At 36.6% G+C, this 19,469-nt stretch overlaps 1 protein-coding gene across 1 annotated transcript in view; it reads right to left on the reverse strand.

The window, feature by feature from the left end:
• Positions 1-1,630: 1,630 nt before the first annotated feature.
• DCC (DCC netrin 1 receptor) overlaps positions 1,631-19,469 on the reverse strand; it is a 707,243-nt gene continuing 689,404 nt past the window's right edge. The window contains exons 28-29 of the mRNA XM_046672042.1: positions 4,808-4,950; positions 1,631-1,720 (exon numbers count right to left, since the gene is read on the reverse strand). Of these exons, the coding sequence (XP_046527998.1) occupies positions 1,631-1,720; positions 4,808-4,950 (233 nt within the window). The remainder of the gene's footprint in view (positions 1,721-4,807; positions 4,951-19,469) is intronic.

Here is a 19,469-nt window from a genome sequence, read left to right on the forward strand (position 1 = left end):
TCATTCAGGGATTCATATATAATTACCCACCTAATAAAAGGAGCTATTAGGTTGTAAAGATCCTATCCCTTCCATGCTCTTTTAAAATTATGACCTACTCAAGCTTGAAATCAAAGGCAGAGCTGAAAGGAATAATTCAGCTGAACCTCTCTTATTGGATTTTCAAGTTGCCTGACTGATAAATATGCAAACCAGCTCCCTTTTGGCGATTCAGCTGCATAAACAGGGATTAACTCCAAATGTAGCTGAACATTTAGAAACTAAAAGGATGCACACAAAATGTTCTTAATTTTACCTAGTTCCAAGCTGTAGATAAACACAGCAATAGAAGTTTAAAATTCTAGCTCACAATGAAGATGCAGCTTTGAGAAATATCCACTGGATTTACGATGTGTCAGAAGCATCAAGAGGTGCCTTCCTCTCTGACTCTGGGCAAGCAATGGTGTAGAAATTTCTTTTGACAATAGGGCTTGGTGGTTGCCACTTACCAGTACTGCTCTGAGTCAGTGAGGACCCTGTTGGTGGAAGTGACATCACTCAAGAGAAGGTACTGTCTGAAACTGCCTTCCATTTTCCTTCCCTTCCTCAGGGCCTGTTCTCAGGGAGCCTGCCATTTATGCAGAGGGTTACAGGGATGTTGATCAAGAGGCCATGTGATGTATGGAGTTGGCCAGGTCACCCAAGGCTGGCTGCCAAGGAGAACTCAGGGAGGGCTTGGGGGAGGGAGGAGCTCTTCCAGCCAGACTCCTGAGGAAGATGGCCTTGGTGAATCTTTGAAATGTCATCACAGTGTGGTATGGCACAAAAGCCACCCAAATTGAAAAGTGTCCTGTTACAAGCTTAAGCACATAAATACAGTGTGTCTGAAAAGATTGCATATTGTATCCTCTTTTAGGAAATGGACTGCTGCTGGCAGGATGCCACTGGTTGCAGATTTTTATGTTTCTGTTCTCCAGACATAAATGTTAACCAAGGGTGGATTTATAAATACTTGCTAAAACGGATGAATTTTACAGCCACTTGCTAATATCCACCACTTGTGCAAGATGAATGACTAAGTTACAAAACAAGCATTTGCTGCCTTTTGTTTGTTTACTTATTTACTTTTTGTGCTGTCAGGAAAACATCCAATCCTTTGGTGCTATGTAGTGAGAGAATTCTCGTGGGTGCTTTGTACTTTAAAGTTGAAAACAAAATAGTGAGCTTGCACTGACTTGCCATGGCATGGTACAGGCTTAAATAATGCACTCGCATTTTGTAAGACTAGTCCCACACATAACAAAAACGAGAGACTGCAATGAAGGAAAACATAAGCATTAGTTATGACAGTGTGGTCACTGCAGCGGCAAAGACCCAGGACTATTCTAGCAGCTTCAGCTTTGACATTGCAGTGAAGATGTATCTTTGCTTTCATTTAGGGACCCCATAGTCACTGTTTTTAAATTCCTGATGCCTATGAAAGAAGGGATGCTTATTCCTTCCGAACTGCTTCAGGATCTTCATAACTGAGTGGTCCTTAAGGGTGACCTGTACACTGGTTAGAGTTCTTGGACACAGGTGTGCTGTTTATGGGTAATTAGGATGCTGCAAAGTTCCAAGAAAATTCATTTCATCAATTGAACAATAGGTGTTAAAAGGCCGAGCCTGTGATGGCATTAAGTTGTTTCATTAGCCCTTCCAAACTTGCCATTTGTTCACTCAGATCATCCTGTTCGTACACCTACAGAGAGAATGAGAGCAAAGAGTTAGTACAGGTGAATATCAATATATCCCTTTGATGAAGGCAGGGGCCGTGTCTAGTTGGTTCACTCTATTCTCAAGCATGACACAGTGGCTCATAGCCAGGGGCTGTGCCCAGAATATAATCACTGAATGAAGATGCTGGTAGTAAAAGAGGTAGTGATGAATGACTGCATACTATTTTGCTACCTTCATCCTTGTGAAGAGGAAAAGACTTTAGAGTCAAACAAATCTCGTTTCAAATCAAATTCTACCAATCACTAGCTGCGTGGTCTTGGACAAGTTAGTGAACTTCTCTCACATATAGTTCTCAGCTACAAAATGATGAGGAGGAAATCTATTTCATAGGCTATTCTGAGCATCCTGTGACATGTTTGGTGCCTATCACAGTGTCCAGCACACAGTGCATATTCAATATGTTAGTTCCTTTTTCTTTTCATAGGTCACCCACTAGAAAATAGAATTTACACCACCAGGTCTCTCGTCTTTGTGATGCAACATAGGCACATTTTTGTATCAAAATGGAAGCTTGATGGGCTTTGCTTTGACCAATAACAGATCTGAGGATTATGACTTTAGTTTGTGTGTAGAAAGAAAATTCTCACCACAAACCAGAATTGCCTCTAAGCCTAGTGGTAAAGGTAACCTTACGGCACAATTTGACCGATAGATAAAATGAAGAGGTTGAACTGCAGAAGTCTTGGTGAACATACTCTCTCTAACTCACTCACTGTGAGCACTAGAATCGTGTCATTAGTAATACTGGCTTATTAGTCATCACACATTCCCTTCACTAGCCTAGGCCATTTTGATTCAGTAGGTCTAAGGAGGGTTAGAATCTTTCTGTCTTCTTTTAAAGCTTCACAGGTAATTTTGATGGTCAGTCAATGTGAAGAAGGAAATCTTCCTTCTTCAAGAGGAAGAGCACTGAGACTGTGCCATTGATTTGAATCCCAGTTCTTTTAATACAGCTTTTTTTTTTGAGTCTGTTTCCTTATTTGTTAATAAGAATAGCAAGCTTGCCTCATTGGGTAGTTGGGAGGATTCAACAAATCAGTGTTGGTGAGTAGCAAGTGCTCAAAAATGTCAGTTTCTTTTTTCCTTTCTCAACATACCCTTTGTCTTGGCTAATGTAGACCTGCCCTACTTGATTATTCTTGCATAGCCCAGGCACTTGATTAAGTTATTGCATCAATGAGGCCTGAGTCATGATTTCTAGCTCTGCGTAGGCCAGGAAGCGTTTCTCAGTACCAAGATCAGAATGTATATCTAATCTTGCCAAATAAATACCCTTGATCCCAAGAAAACACTGGTGGAGATTACATGGGAGGATAGGCACAAACTCACTCCAGCCACTAAAGAAACAGCTCAAAATGCATGGTACTAAATGTGTTGGAAATTGTACCTTCTTATAGGAATCTCAGCTTGCCAATGAATGACTTGGTTATATACTATGTAATCTTCAGAGCTTAACAGGGACTGAAAAGTAGCCAATTTGGCTCAAAAGACTAGCATATACATGAGGAGGGAGGTTGAAATGAGGTGACTAGTTGGTAACTCTTTTCCCAAAATGTTGTCTCAGTTGACTGGGTTGTTTTTCTTTAAGTATCTAGATCTCATTGTCCAATACAGCAACCACTAGGCACAGGTAGCTATTGGATTTTTGAAATGTGGCTAGTCTGAATTGTGACATGTTGTACATATAACATACACACAAAATTCTGAACATTTAGTACAAAAGAATGTAAAATATCCTATTGAAAATTTTTTATATTTATCAATTATTGAAATGATAATATTTTGAAAATATTGGGTTAGATAAAAGGTAGTATTAAAAGTAATCTCACCTATTTATTTTTACATTTTTTAATGTGGCTCCTAGATAATTTAAAATTACACATATGGTTCACGTTATATAGTTCTATAGGACAGGGTCGATCTAGATTATTTGCCACATTTCTGTATTTCTCTTAATATTTATTTCTTACTGCTCTTAATATTATATCTTTGTCACTCTTTAAAATCAACTTTAAATGCAAAAATGGGCTGCCTACCATGATTCTTTATGAGATGAGACAATAGTATAAATTTAGGGGTTTGATCTGATTTAAGATATGGCCAACAACCATGAGATTACACAAATATTGCAGTTAACAGCTACATTCTGACAAAGCAGTGCATTAGATTCTTATAAATTTGAATATTTTTTAAGTATCCAAAAATTATGTTAATTATATAACATACTTCTGCCAAACATTCACACACATACATGTATATCCAGACTCCTTGGTTTCCATGTAGTTAAAATATTTTATTGGTTGTCATACTGAAAACTATCAAGTCAAGACAAAATTATCTTTCATTCAAATGAGATGATTCTGATCTGTTTTTTATTTTTTTCTCCTTCCACTCTGATTTTTCAAGGTAACTGATATGTTAATTTCTTGGCCTTCTTTTAAATGTTTTCTATTGAATTATATTCAGAAAGACCTAGAGTTTTCTAAACCTCTGCCTTTAGGCAACATCTGTTTAAATCTCTTTTACAGTGCATTTCTCAAATGCTTGCTCTGTCAAAATTTAGATTCTTTTTGTCTCTTTTATCTGATCACTTTTTAACTTCTTCCCTTAGTAATCTTTTTTCTCTCATTAAATAATTGAACCTCTCTATTTTCTAAATATGTCAGTTCCTTCTCTTTTTTTCTTCTTAAATTCCTTCCTTCATTTCTCTTTATTTGGTGTGTTCATCTTCCCAATTCTATGTTTCCAGGCTATTTTAAGATTTTAGAGTGACATGTATGATAACTTCATATAACCCCTCAGAGTAGAGCACTTTATTGTTTTTTTCATTTTAAAGAATAATTTTATAGTCTTATTTCCAAGGTATTTCATCCCATTGAAAGGAAATTCATGTATATACACACACATATATAGACATATATCATATATTATATATGTATGTATAGTCACATATTCTGTAGTCATCAGCTTGTATTTCTAAGACTGCCTTTAAGTACAGCATTAGCCACTGCTTCACCTGACAGGGCATGAATTTCAAGGATGCTCTTACATTGGCTGGATCCTCTGTTGGTTTGTGGCCCTCCTCGGACACTTCAGGGGCTGTTGGCACAGATACAGGAAGCAAAGGAGATCTTGCCTTTCCAGCCAACCCAAGAGAGGCTGTTTTAACATGAGTCTTGGGAAGAGCAGGCCCTGAAATAGAAAACACAGAGTGATGAAAGTAATGTATAAAACATTCTGAGGCACAATTTCTCAAGCGTGTAAGCCAACTCCAGTGGGTTGGCATTGATTTTAGGTTATTGTTCATTCTCTAGTATAGAAATGAATTCTGACACAATTGAATGGGCTCATTTTATTTCTGCTGAATGGAAGACAAATTCTGATTAGGCCTCTCCAGATGACTCTCCACCAGTCATATGTAATTTCAAAGGATTCCAAATCAGGCTGTGAAAGGTTGCCTGGGAGCTCTGGCCTGTTCTTCGCACCCATAAAGTGTCAAGTGGGCTCATTTGGGGCCAGTCTCAGCTTTGGGCCAGAAAGCCCTGTGCTAATCCACCTAAGTAAGCTCTAAATTGTGTAACAGCACCAAGGAATATTTGTGCAGTTAAAAGAGATGGTCGCTCTGGTCTACAGATGAGTATTAGTATTACAGTAAAAAAAAAATCCTTCATGGTGAATCTGATAGAATCTCATTACTAATTCTATTTTGAAAAAAAAAGATATTATTCTGTCCTGATCAATATAGTTTCTTTCAATAAAATAAATAGTTTCTTTCAATAAAATCATCTGAAGAAGTGCTGAGCTTCTACTAAGATGACACTTCAGTCTGCTATAAACGATGGCTACCTGTTCTTTTTGGGTGTGATTTTGCCTTATAAATCCTGCTTAGCTTATAGCAATAATATAACTTTGTCCCTATAGCCTAAAATAAAAATTTCATAAAGGCTTATCGGATCAGCTAGTATAGCTCACATACCTAAGGATTTTTGGCATTCTTAGCATCGTAACCAAGACCTCAGCATAGAAGGTGTTGAAGGAAGCTGTGGAAAGAAGTTTGCTTCAGTTCTCTTCTATCATCAGTGACAATATTTGAGTTCTAATGATCCCAATAGTGTACTATCTCCTTTTTTGTGGAAAAAAGTTGTTTTGATCAGACTTTGGAAAAATGATTCTAATTAATAAAACTCAAAGGTTGTTCTACAATAGGAGAAATAAGGAGCATTTGCTTATTGGGAAAGAAATAATTCAGACAATCTAGTAGGCCAGAAATTGCCATATGCTAGGAGAGTTAAATGATAAATCCCAAAAAAAGCACCTTTCCTCATACCATGGCCTAGCATGTAATTCCTTCATATTTATATCCTTTCACTCTTTTCTTAAACTTCAAGCATCAAAAGTCTGCAGTTGGAATGATTTATCACTAGAAGCTGATCTTAAGTTTTTGGTAGCTCAGATGAGAAGAGATCTAGAGACAAGAGAAATGTGAATCATTTTCTTAAGAAAGGAAATGATGTTTATGGAGTGCTGACTAAGCTCCAGACCTGTGCTGAGCACTTTAGTTCATTTTAAGTGAAATAACATAGTGGGGAAGAATTTGGGATTTTTCAGCCCAATTTGCATTCAGATCCTGGAAAGCTCAACTGCATACTAGTTGCGTAATTGCTTGGTCAACTAACTTAACTTCCCTTGCTATTTCTTCATCTGTAAAATGGGAATGCTAATTTGTGAGGATTACATATGACTATGTGTTCAAAATGGCTGATACGTGTAACTTATTCAAAAAGAGCTAGCTATTATTAATATTTAGTTGTCAAAAGAATTCTGCTAAGTGTCTTATTTCTAGATAACATATGAGGATGTGAAAGTGGAGAGAAATTAAGTAACTTACCCAGGTTCACACGTTTTTAAAGGGGTAGGTGGGGTGAGGATTTGCACCAAGATCTATCTAACTCCACTCAGTAAATTATGGTTTTATCATTCATATGTTGATCCAGTCCATCCAATTTTAATGAACTTTTTGAAGAAGCAATGTAAAAGAACATGAAATCTAGTTCAAAGACAATAAGTAACTTGAGGGTAGAAATTATTTACCATATTATAGTTTCTCATAGTTGAATTAAATTTTAATTTAAAGGGAAAAACAAAACTCTAATGAACTCCAGCATTGACTTAACCTACTTTTGTTACAATGTTATTTAAATATATACAAACATAAAATTTGGCATAACTTTTATAAACCTGTAGTTTATGCTATAAAGCCAAAGTTAAATGTTTAAAATTAAATAGCAAAGTCCTATACAAATAGTATAATTTGAATTAACATCACTAATTTAATGTGATGAATAGGGCTGTTGGGCTAAAGCAAAAAAGCCGTATAAATTTGGTACTGACTGCTATGTTACAAGTCATTTGGGGTTTGTTGTGTATGCTTAGTTTTCACTGCCAATTTTCTCTGGTTGAAAAATAGACAAACCTTCATTCTTCCAGAGAATGTACTACCAGCTGCTCTTCATTGGATATGAACAAACCATTTGTCTATTAAGTCTACCTCTATCCTTCTCTTTTCACCCTCTAACTGTTTATGCAGTGTTCTTGGAGTCAGCTGAGCTGTAAACCCCAATACAAGGGCAGGCACTAAACACCCTGGCAGAGTGATGCTATGAAATGGCCCTCTAGATGCTCCAACACTTGTAATTCACAATAATATTGTGGATGATTACTTAAGTGAAAGCACAAAGTTTAAAGAGGAATTTTCATACAGTACTGGTGAACCTTGAGAATGTATCTATTGAACTCTTACTTTGAGTTGCATTTTCTGAATTATGTTTATATTCTCTTCTAGAATCTTCACAGTGTTCTGCTTAAATATGAGCTTAGCTTTATTGCCACGGAGAGTAGCCCAGTCCGTGAGCCATCTCTTCCTTCACTATGTTTAACAGAGCAGCTGCATTTTAACAATTACCGTTTCCTGTACGTACCTTTTATTTTTATTTATTTTTTGCTACAATTTTTACTTTGGTTTCCTTGATGATGAAATGTTATTTTATTTATTTTTAAGTTTTTAAATTTTTCAACAAACTAAAATATTTCTGAAAAATTTACAATTTAACCCTTAACCAAACACATGCAGTGTGTGTCTAACACATATTACAAATCAATCTACTTTAACATAGATATCTACAAAGAGAATGACACAAGAAAAAGTAAATGGCATGGATATAGCTTGTGATGTAGGAAATTCAAACAGGCCTGTGCCTGTTTTATACTAGGAAGCATATAAGAACAAAGATTCTTTTAGAATTTACCAGACTGTTCTATATAATTCTTTCATATTTATTTGACTAGTTTTTCTTTCAGTTTTGCAAGTAAAAAAATTATAGTTCTCACTATAAAAATATATTTTGATGGTGTATTTTCTGCCCAGGATCCTAAACAACTGGGCAGATCTGCAGCGTATTATACTGCATCCGAAACACTTGTATTATTACAATAAGATGAAGGAATGTCTAAAGAGTACTATAACCCAAACTAATTAGAAAGATCCTTGGGGATCTCATCAAGAAATTGAAGAAGACACAAAGAAATGCAAAGATATTCCATGCTCTTGGATTGGAAGAATTAACATAGTCAACATGTTCATACTTCCTAAAGCAATCTATAGATTCAATGCAATCCATATCAAAGTTCCAACAACATTTTTCACAGAAATAGAAGAAAGAATCCTAAAATTTATATGGAACAACAAAAGACCCCAAATAACCAAAGGAATCCTGAGGAAAAAGAACAAAGCTGGAGGCCTCACACTCCCTGATTTCAAAATATACTACAAAGCCATAGTAACCAAAACAGCATGGTACTGGCACAAAAATAGACACACAAATCAATGGAACAGAATCAAGAGCCCAAAAATAAACCCACACATATATGACAGCTAATTTTTGACAAAGGAGACAAGAGCATACAATGGAGAAAGGAGAGTCTCTTCAATAAATAGTGTTGTGAAAACTGGAAGGACACACGTAAAAGAATGAAAGTAAACCATTATCTCACACCATGGAAAAAAATCAACTCAAAATGGATTAAAGACTTGAATGTAAGACCTGAAAATTCTAGAAGAAAACATAAGCAGCATATTCTTTGACATCGGTCTTAGAAGCATATTTTCAAGTACTATGTCTGACTGGGCAAGGGAAACAAAAGAAAATATTAAAAAATGGGACTACATCAAACTAAAAAGCTTCTGCACAGCAAAGGAAACCATCAACAAAATGAAAAGACAACCTAACAATTGGGAGAAGATATTTGAAAACCATATATTGCATAAGAGGTTAATATCCAAAATATACAAAGAACTCATATGTTTCAACAACAAACAAACCAACAACCTAATTAAAAAATGGGCAAAAGATCTGAACAGAGATTTCTCCAAAGAAGATACATGAATGGCCAATAGGTACATGAAAACATGTTTAACATCATTAACCACCAGGGAAATGCAAATCAAAACTACAATGAGATATCACCTCACTCTGGTCTGGATGGCTATTATTAACAAGACAGGAAACAAGTGTTGGAGAGCATATGGGGAGAAGGAACCCTTGTACACTGCTGATGGGAGTGTAAACTGGTGCAGCTCCTATGGAAAACAGTATGGAGTTTCCTCAGAAAATTAAGAATAGGTCTACCACATGATCCAGCTATCCTACTGCTGGGTATTTATCCAAAGAACTTGAAAACACAAATGCATAAAGATACTTGCACCCCTATGTTCACTGCAGCATTATTCACGATAGCCAAGGCTTGGAAGCAACCTAGGTGCCCATCCAGGGAGGAATGGATAAAGAAGATGTGGTATATATACACAATGGAATACTACTCAGCCATAAGAAATGATGAAATCTGGCCATTTGTGACAACATGGGTAGAACTTGAGGATATTATGCTAAGTGAAATAAGTCAGAGGAAGAAAGTCAAATACCATATGGTCTCACTCATAAGGAGAAGATAAAAGCAACAACAAACAAATACATAGCAACAGAGATTGGATTGATGGTTACCAGAGGGAAAGGGGGGAGGGAGAAGGGTGAAAGGGGTGATGAGGCACATGTGTGTGGTGATGGATTATAATTAGTCTTTGAGTGGTGAACATGATGTAATCTACACAGAATTTGAATTATATTGTGATGTACATCTGAAAGTTATATAACGTTATAGTCCAATGTTACTGCTATAAAAATTAAAATTAAAAACCAAAAAGAAAGAAGATCATTAAGATAATTGATTGTCTGTAGTGTCCAGGAAACAGTTGTACATTTAGAGCCTACCGAGTGTTGAACAATATACAAGACTGTGCATTTTACAAAAGGAATTGAAGACATTGTCTCGGCTAAAAGACCACACAAAGCATTTAAACCTCACGTGACTTCCTCTTCTCAAGTGATATTTATGAATTCCAAGAAATTTAGAATGCTGGAACCTCAAGAGCTCTTGGAGTTCATCTAGTGACCTTCCCTTTATTTTCTTGAAGAGAACACCGAGGTCCCTGGAGATCAAGGTAGAATTGATTTCAATAAAATTCCAGTACAGAAGAAGAATTTGAACAGTTTTTTAGAGTTCATTATTAACAGGGTTTGTCTGATGTACTACATGGCCTTAAATATTTTTCTTTCCTTTTTCTGAATAGTGAGTTAAAGAAAAGAATTTCTTTCCCAGGAGAGATTTATCAACAGCCAATAAGACAACTGTGGTCTCAGAATTGCCCTTTCGTAGACAAGAAAAGCTGTTTTAAAACAAAGATTCTCATGAAAATGTCCTGTGTTGGAAATCTGACACTTTTGCTCTTGGGTGTGCATTAACCCCATCCCTACGCTATGTTTGTATTTGGGTAGATTTAGCATTTTCTACTCTGAACCTCAGATGTTTTAAGCTTGGACACCGGTGAAGCCTGGGTCCTCATAAGCTCGCCGAGCTCTGCTTTTTTCTTCATTTATGTCCTCATAGTTCACCATGTGTGGTTCTTGTCTTCCTATTCTTCCACAGGGCTATAAGACATGCCTTTAATCCTTCACCTCATGCCTGAGGACTGTACAGTGGCTTTTCCAAAAGGCTAAATTCTGAATCCATTTTCTACACCATTCAAACTAAGCAAACATCTTTCTATAAAATAACCAGTCTCATGGCATGGACCATGTTCGAGTGAGAAAGCAGTGTAATCACCTGGCACTTGGATTCCTAAGTGATGACTGGGAGCACAGTCCCCATCTGAAGATTGGAAACCACCTTGCTGCCTCTCACCTGCTGATGGATTGCTATTGTTGGGAGACCATTTATACTAAATCCGTTCATCCATATTGAACCTTTCTAGATTTCAGTTGCAGATGGGGCTTTGCCACTCTTCCTCCATTGCTATCTAGCCTTTTCTACACTGCCCTCAGAAGCCAGTTTAAAAGCCAGCTTTGTTCTTTGAGCCCTGCACCCCTCCCCTGCATTCTTTGTGTGCTCCTTCTCCGTGACAGGCTGCTTTAAGGCAAGGTAGCCTTTGCTATGCCCCATGGTGTTTTGACACACCAGAAGGGAGCCATGATCCTACCCTACCAGAACAAATGGAAACAGTAGCAATTAGAAAAAACATTTACTCCAGAGTATTAAACTCTTGTTCTTCAATGTCAAGAAATGATAGAATTTTTTATAGCTTTCCTATTTTTGGAGATTTAGGGAGTAGCTTACAGAAAAGTTTTCATATTTATTTCTTTGTTTTGAAGAATTGCACTTACATTGATAATTGGTCTAAACATGAATAATTTCAATGAAACTTCTAAGAGCTTATCAGTGCAATATATCAAAGCAAAAGAAAAGACAAAAATTAAAAGAATCTTTTCCATGGCTCCTAGCTATTAATTTAATATAATCTTAGCCTAGCAGTCAAGATCCTCTGTGATCACTCCCAAATATGAAGAATGACTTTCAGAAAGTGATCAAGAAAACCCATGTCACTTTCAAAGAGGGAGGTGAGCAAAGCTGAGGATGGCAGGAAGCATCTGAGAAACTGGAAAGTCTCCCTTCTCTTCAGACAGGCCTTGAGAGATGAGGGCTCCCAATCCTAAAGCCCAAGCTGATTTTCATGCCAAAAAGTTTTTGATTTCCTGTATTATTTACTTGTTTTTTCCTTAACAGTAAAATGAGTATGATCTACACAATGAATTCCAAGCACAGAATGAGTGCTCAACCAAATATCCAAATATTGAGGAAGAATCTAGCTTGGGACTCAGGACACCCAGTGGTATTTAGTTTTGTGACTGGCCCAATAGTCTAATTTTTGGGGGTCTTGATTTCTTTATATCTATAAAGGTTAAACAATTTAATCTTTAAGCTACTGGCCATAAAAGTATACAAGAAAGGAGAGTATAGCTATTCTGCCTATACCTAAATTTACATTTGGATTGCTTTGTTCTCTTTAAGATTTAGGAAGCCTCAGTGAATCCATTGGTAAAAATGAATCCAAAGAAATTTCCAGCAAGTGAATTCTTAACTCATAAATTACAGTAATTGGATTTTAAACAGGTGCTTTCTGGAAAAAATGTTCTATCATTTTCTCTCAAAATTATTAATGGAAAACCATAACAACAATTAAGGTTGTCCTGCTTTTTTATTTCAAACTAACAACAGACAATTCAACTAAAAATAAGCAGTATTAAATTCATATGAGTTTAAATGATCCATGATTAATTGAAAAAATTTAAATTTACAAATGTTCAACCTGAAACCACTATAGATTTTCCTCTACCCAGGGTGCATGTTAAAGAAATGTTTCAGCCGACCCTTAGGTGTAATATGTGCTGTTGATCTGCTAAATAAAAGGGTTTACATTGATATACAACTAATTAAGTGAACATTGCTGTGGTTTTAATGTTACTCTCCTCAGCAGGACCCACTAAGGGGGGAAAATACAAATGATGCTGGAGTTCTGAGATGGGCCAGCAGTGTGCATCAGGTGTGGATGAGGAGCCTCAGCAGGAATTTACTGTTTTAAGCTTTATTTTCACAGCACAGTTATTAAACATTTCATTTGCTCATTAGATACATAATATATGACTGCCAGGTGCAGACTCCAGCTAGCATCTTCCTGCAGAGGGTTCTCCCAAGTAAAATGATTCTTGGTGAGAAATGTTAGATTAAGCTGCAGCAGGAACGGAGCGAACAGACTCATCTGGGTCAAATCAGAGGCCAACTTCTGGCATGATTTTGATTTCAACATTAATTTTCACATCCTTGTCTACTTTTTCCAATTTCCTATCTCATTTTCCACTCCCTCACCCTTAAGAATAAAGTTAAAATGGGTAGCTTTGAAGAGGCCTGGCTTCTCATTTCCACTTTGTCTCTGACCCATTCTGTGATGCCTGACAAATGAAATAGCCTCTCTGGTCTAGTTTCCACATGAACTATAGTATTATTCTAACATGTATTTATTATTAAGTAATTACTCTATGCTCAGGTTGATTGGAGAAATATGAAAGCACCATGTAGTCATAGACACTTCTCACATGCAAGGAGTTTTTGAGGTTCTGCAAGAAATAAGAAGTATGTACATGGAAAATTTTGTGTAATATTCTCTATCTTTTCATCTTCACAAATACTGAAAAAATGAGAGTAGCTGGATTTACCTAGATGCAATAAGCCTCAGGCATTCCTCATAAGTGATAGAATTTCAAATAGGTAAGTTTTGGCATCAATCTTAAAGCATTTAGTCTACAAAGTGCATTATATTTTAACGGTGACAAACATATTTAAAAGCCACTTCTGGGGACAGGAGCTTTGTGTTCTTCTCTTAACCTTTCTGTTTCTCCTCAAAGATAAGGGAAACACTGAGGATGTGTTCATGCAGTGCTTCTGCCCATCTCTCTAGCCCTTTCTACACCTCCCCGTTAAGACAGATGAGGCAACTGCTCTGCATGACAAATAAGGTGGCTTTCATTGAGCCACCTCTCTGTGAAAGGTTGGAGTATAGGACCAATGTGCTAAATGGTCACTACTCAAGTTCTTAAACCTACCTGTGCTCTGACATAGAGGGTTCAAAACTCTCCTGCTTTGAACTTTCTGAAAGTTGCATTTGTTAAGCAAAGAAGGTGAGGCCTGACTCCAGCAGGGCAAGCAGGTCTCTGCTCCTGTTGTAGCTCACAGCTGGTGAGCCCAGTAGTCCTGTAGTCAGGGAGGGAGGAAGAGGCCGCCCAGCTATTCCTATCCAGTGATTCCAGAGGGCTGTGATTCTCTGGGATCCTTAATTCCCGTTGGGTATCAGCATTTTTCCCCCCATTGTTTCCATGAACTGGAACCCAGAGAGAGAAAGGCTAAAACTTAGGCACCTTCTCCCTCTCCCACAGGCACATAAACTACAGTAAAACACCTTTGCCTACATTTTTTTCTATGTTCTTTGAAAGAGGACTTTTGAAACATCTTATTGCCCACATCCTGGAGCTGGGAAAGTCAAAGTTCAAGAAAGAAAAGGGACTTGCTTAAAGGGCATTAAACTGGTAAGTGGAGTTTGACTACTATATATTGTTAAAGTATATGTTCTTTCTTAGACAAAACCAAATAAAAATAAAATTCTACAAAGTAGGCTTTGATGGAAAGCAGAGTGAAGTGGACATTCATAGTGCTGGAAAGGGAAAGAGCAAGTGAGAACAAGAGAAAAGGAGAGAAGACGACAGTAACCTTGTGGGATAGTGGTACTGAAGACGGAAAAGAGGTAGAAGAAAGACTAAATCAACATATTCCTGCTCTCTTTGTCTACCTTGATCCCAGTTACACTTGTTCCCATTTAAGTGGTGAACTAATGCAAATATAAATGTGATAGCATCATAAAAGTGAAAATTTCTGATGTCTTGGAAAAGAATAATAAATATAGTGTGTGGTTTTACAGTTTGTGTTTGCTTGAATAATGCAAAGGGCGAAAATTGTCTTCAAATATCTTTCCTCTTTTTGTACCCCTTCTTCCTTTTGATATACTTCTCCTCTACACTTCTCCCCTATACTGTCCCCCCACCCTTCTTTCTGCACACACCTAATATGACATACCAAGAACCTCACACAGCCCGACATCCTCCTTCATGATAGAAAATGATCCAATAATTTAGTGACAAACTGTTACTAGCTTATCATCTTTCTCTTCTTGGGTTTGTTTACAGTTTTAAAGATCAATGATAGAAAGGGCCGTGTGAGAGATGCTTCTCTACCAAGTCTTCTGTCACCATTGCACCAGGAGAAGGGAGAGGCCTTTGCTTCCTGGGATATTCTTAAATATGACGCTGATATTTTTTCCATCCTCTTTTTTCTCTAGGCAACAAGGCATCCACCTTCCTGGCTTGAACAACTAAATATAATCCAATAACTCCTCCTCGGAGGTAATACCAAGATCTAGCAGCTCCAATTATAAAGGCATGCTTTTTCTTACTTCTACCTATTTGTGGTTCGTTTTATCTTCATACCATTGCAAACTGAAATCTAAGTCCTGAATTCACGGGGCACATCAGAAGCTGCCTAACAGTAATTGAAGATAATATCAAAGTTTCCAGAGTACTGGAGGAGAGAAAGTGACCAACTGTGTTGAAAACATGAATTAAACATTGTCCCAGATGGCTCTGAATCCATAAAAATCCTGTATACGAGAGGTGTTTATTATGCATTTTATATCGGGTAAGGGAGAGCCTTACACAAGGAGCTAGAATTGATAAATAGCTATTCTACAAAGTTTATGTTGGGAAAAAATGATTAAGTAAAGGATGGATAAGAAGCCCTCAAGGACAAAAACATTGTCTAATGTGTCTTTTGTCCTTAGGACCTACACCAGTGCCTAATTCATACAGAGTAGAGCTGACATAATACCTGGTGGAATTTGTTCCTGTAAACTAGACTGAGGCAGACAAAAGTGACAACAAGCAGATGAGGCTACAGAGACTTAGCTTCAGAATTCTGCTTGTTCCTGCTTCTTTTTGATTTAGAAACCTCATAGAATGAGAGAAGTTTCGGGAAAATCATCAACAATCATGAGAAATGAATTCACCATAACAGTTCTATATCTCACCCTTTCTCTTGATGCCTCTCTGAGGTTCCTAGACCACATATCAACAAAATAAAACAAAAACTACTCACTCAAAACTAAACATATGTGTTGTTTATTGGAGGTTCCATAATTCAAGGTAAAAAAGTTGATCCCACATTATTTCCATTACTCACTTTAAGAAGTCTGCTTTGACTTTCTGTGTTCCTTTGCATATAATGTCAAAGTCAAGACCCTCCTCAGTTAATTTCATGGATACTCCAGATCTTTTTCAGACAGTTTGTTATAAAAGAGACATTTATATCCTCTGCCCAAATTGATTCTTTAATTTTCACTCTAAATTTTTCTACCCTATTTGCAACAAGAAGCAACAGGTTTGAGCTCTTTATTTATAATTACTGCAATTCAGATGTTTTGTGCTCCTAGGAGGAAAATTATCAATTCTGTTCTTCATGAAAAATATGCTTAAAAACCCCTCCATTAATTCCTCGTTTTTGATGATATCTTAGAGTTCAAACTTCAGAGAACTACACTCTCAATTCACAAAGGAACAAATGACACTGCATAAAGTTTCCATGTCATTTCATGAAAACATCACAAAAATGCAGAAACAATGCAGAAATCTAGACATTGGTCTCGCACAACTTTTATAATGATGCACTGTGTAGGATGTCATCATAACCCAAATTCATCTACATTAGTATGAAGTGGATTACATTTCTGGTGAATATTTCATATGCTGTATAAATATACTAATTTTCACTTTTCAAAAATCAATTTGTTTTGTAAATATTGGAAATATTTCCCTTGATAAAGACAATTTGATGGCCACAGACGATTCTGTTTTATAGTAAAAGCTTGATTACTCAGAATCAGATTTCTTAATATCCTGAAATAATTGATTTTTTATCTGGTTTTATTTTTTAATAGAAGTCATCAAATTGCACACACACACATGCAGGCACACACATACGCACACGCACACACACACAAATGTATATCATGACTGTGCCCAGAAATATAACTTCCAGATTACATTCTGGGGTTAGTACACTACCAATTTAACCCAATCTCTTCCCACTGTTACATGTTTCTCTCTCAGACTGACCAAAGCACAATACGAACAGTATTTTCAAGGCACAGGAACACTTTAAAAGCTCATAGAAACTGACTTAATTGATGAGGTATGGTTATATATTTCAAAAATATTTTCAACTGTAAGAATCGAACACCATCACCACCTCCACCCCAAAAAACATTTGGGTCATTGAGGGAAACAACTTTAGTCAGCATTGCCATTTCTCCACTGATCAATTTCTTTCCTGTGTGTTGCTATCCTATGTTAAGGAGTGGTCTACACTTTCACTTTACCCATTTATTTATTCACCACGGTTCTCTCGGCTGCCTGGCTTTTGCCCTCACCAATCTATAGAAATGTCAGATAAAAGGTCATAAATACTCTCATAATTTTTCACCTAGTGGCTATCTGCCCTATAAATCTCTCCATGGGCTTTGTTAGTGCTGTGTCTCCTCAGTTCTAAGAAACACAGCAATACCCCTGAAATCAGGATGCTTCTCACAATTAATTTTGTACAATTATTACAGATTTTATTCTTTCTCTTAAAATTATGCAACTAAATCAATAGCACATTCCAGAGGCAATGGCGTCTTTTTACAGTTGCTTTAGGGATAATGTGGACTGATGTTTGCATTTTCCTTTGAAATGTGTCAAAAATTAAGGTGGATGGATAGATAAATAAATATGTAGCAAAGAAAATGCGAAAAAAATTTAATTATAAAATCTAGGTGGTGAGTATATGGGAGATCACTGTACACTTTTCCTGAACATTTGATACTTTTATAATAAAACATGAGAAGAAAAAAAAACTCTACGGCAACTTTGAATCAAGGAACTATTGTATTTCAACTAACTTTTCCTTGAAATAGTCCCCCTTCTTGGCTTCTGAAAAATTATACTATCATTGTTCTCCTATCTTTGGTACCTCTTCTTTACTCCCTCATAAAATGTAGATTTACCTTAAATTTCAGTTTTGAATTTTATTTTTTTCTTTCAAATTCTTTCCTTTGGAGTTGTCATCTAATTCTATCTTCTCTATGCTAAAACTCTTATCTCTCTGAAAATGATTCCCAAGTCAACTCCTCGGTTGTGACTTCTCTCTTGAACTCAACACTTTACCATATCCGCTACATATTTCCATCTGGATGTCCCACTGCTCCTTCATGCTCAACATACTTCACTCTCGCCTCTTCCTCTCCCACTCTTTTCAAGGAGTAACCTCTCAGCTCACTTCCCTCTTTCTGTTTGTTTACAACCACGTTCCCAAAGACACAGGATTAAAACAAGAGTCACCTGGGACCTCACCTTCTGCTTCATTCTTCATATCCAATTATTCACTCAGGCACTATTTCTCCTTTTAGAAGATAACTCTTGCAACTGTCCCTTCCACTTATTCTCATTGCCATTAATCTACAGCACACACTTTCTAACAGTCGTGGTTTACCATCTGATCCTTCCAAATTACTGCTCTGTTTGAACTCACCATACCCTGTCCTTTTCCAGCTTATTATCTCATAACTGCTCTAGGAATCATCCTCTCTCGCAAGACTGCTTTACCTGCAGACTCTGAAAACATCTTGTACTTTGTCATCTCTGGGACTTTACTTACTCTAGTCCTTCTTCTGTATACTTTTGTGATTCTCCAGCAATTGAGGAAAGAGAATAAACACTATAGTCATGCAGAACTAGCCTTATATCCTGTTCCTGCCCTTTAGCAACTGTCACTTTGGAGATGTTATTCAGTTCTTCTATACTCTGGGTTTATCCCATATCAATTGACGTGGTCTCTTTTACAGAGATGGTATGGAATTTAAGGAAAAGGCATGTGCAAAACGGCATTCCCCTCAGTCCTTAGCTTATAGGTAACATAGAATTGGCAACTGATAAACATTTATGCATTATAAAATTATTTCTATTTCACTCTGAGCTATTCATAAATGCAATTTCCTGAGAACAGTCTATTCTTTCTTTCCAAAGATACTAGTTAATTGAGATTTTATTCTTCTTTATTTGCAGTAGAATTAAATGTCAGTGCAAAATTCTGACTAATCCTTGTTATCCTGGGCCAAAAAGAAGTTCTCTTCAAGCCCACATATGGGAAATTATTTATGAGGAAAATATGTTTCCATGCAATGTTTCAAAAACTCTTCAATATTCAACATATTCTGCAGCATGAAGTTTCTGAATATTTCATATCCATGAAATGATTGGAAGCTAGTTTTGAAAAATAGGCTATAGGATATCTTGTACTCAGCTTAGAAATAGCCCACATTATCTTTGGGTTTTTGACAATGATATAGATATTTATTTTAGTCTTCCAATGAGAAACAAAATTTTCTCCAGTTGGATGTGTTGGGATAATTCAAGCACGAAAAAAAATGTAATCAATGCATATTTGGAAAGGATACCAAAAAAGTGTGACAAAATAAAAAACCAATGGAAATGTAAATAATACATAGAGAACACAGAAATAAACAAAGTCTATTTTTTTCTTTTCCTCTTGTGAATGCATGAGCTGGAGTATTGTGTTACGGATATAAATTTCATAGAAGAACACTAGAATATCTCTGGAAAATTGAT

Source organism: Equus quagga, chromosome 9 (genome assembly GCF_021613505.1).
Source record: "Equus quagga isolate Etosha38 chromosome 9, UCLA_HA_Equagga_1.0, whole genome shotgun sequence".
In the NCBI taxonomy this organism is placed as follows: Eukaryota; Metazoa; Chordata; class Mammalia; order Perissodactyla; family Equidae; genus Equus; species Equus quagga.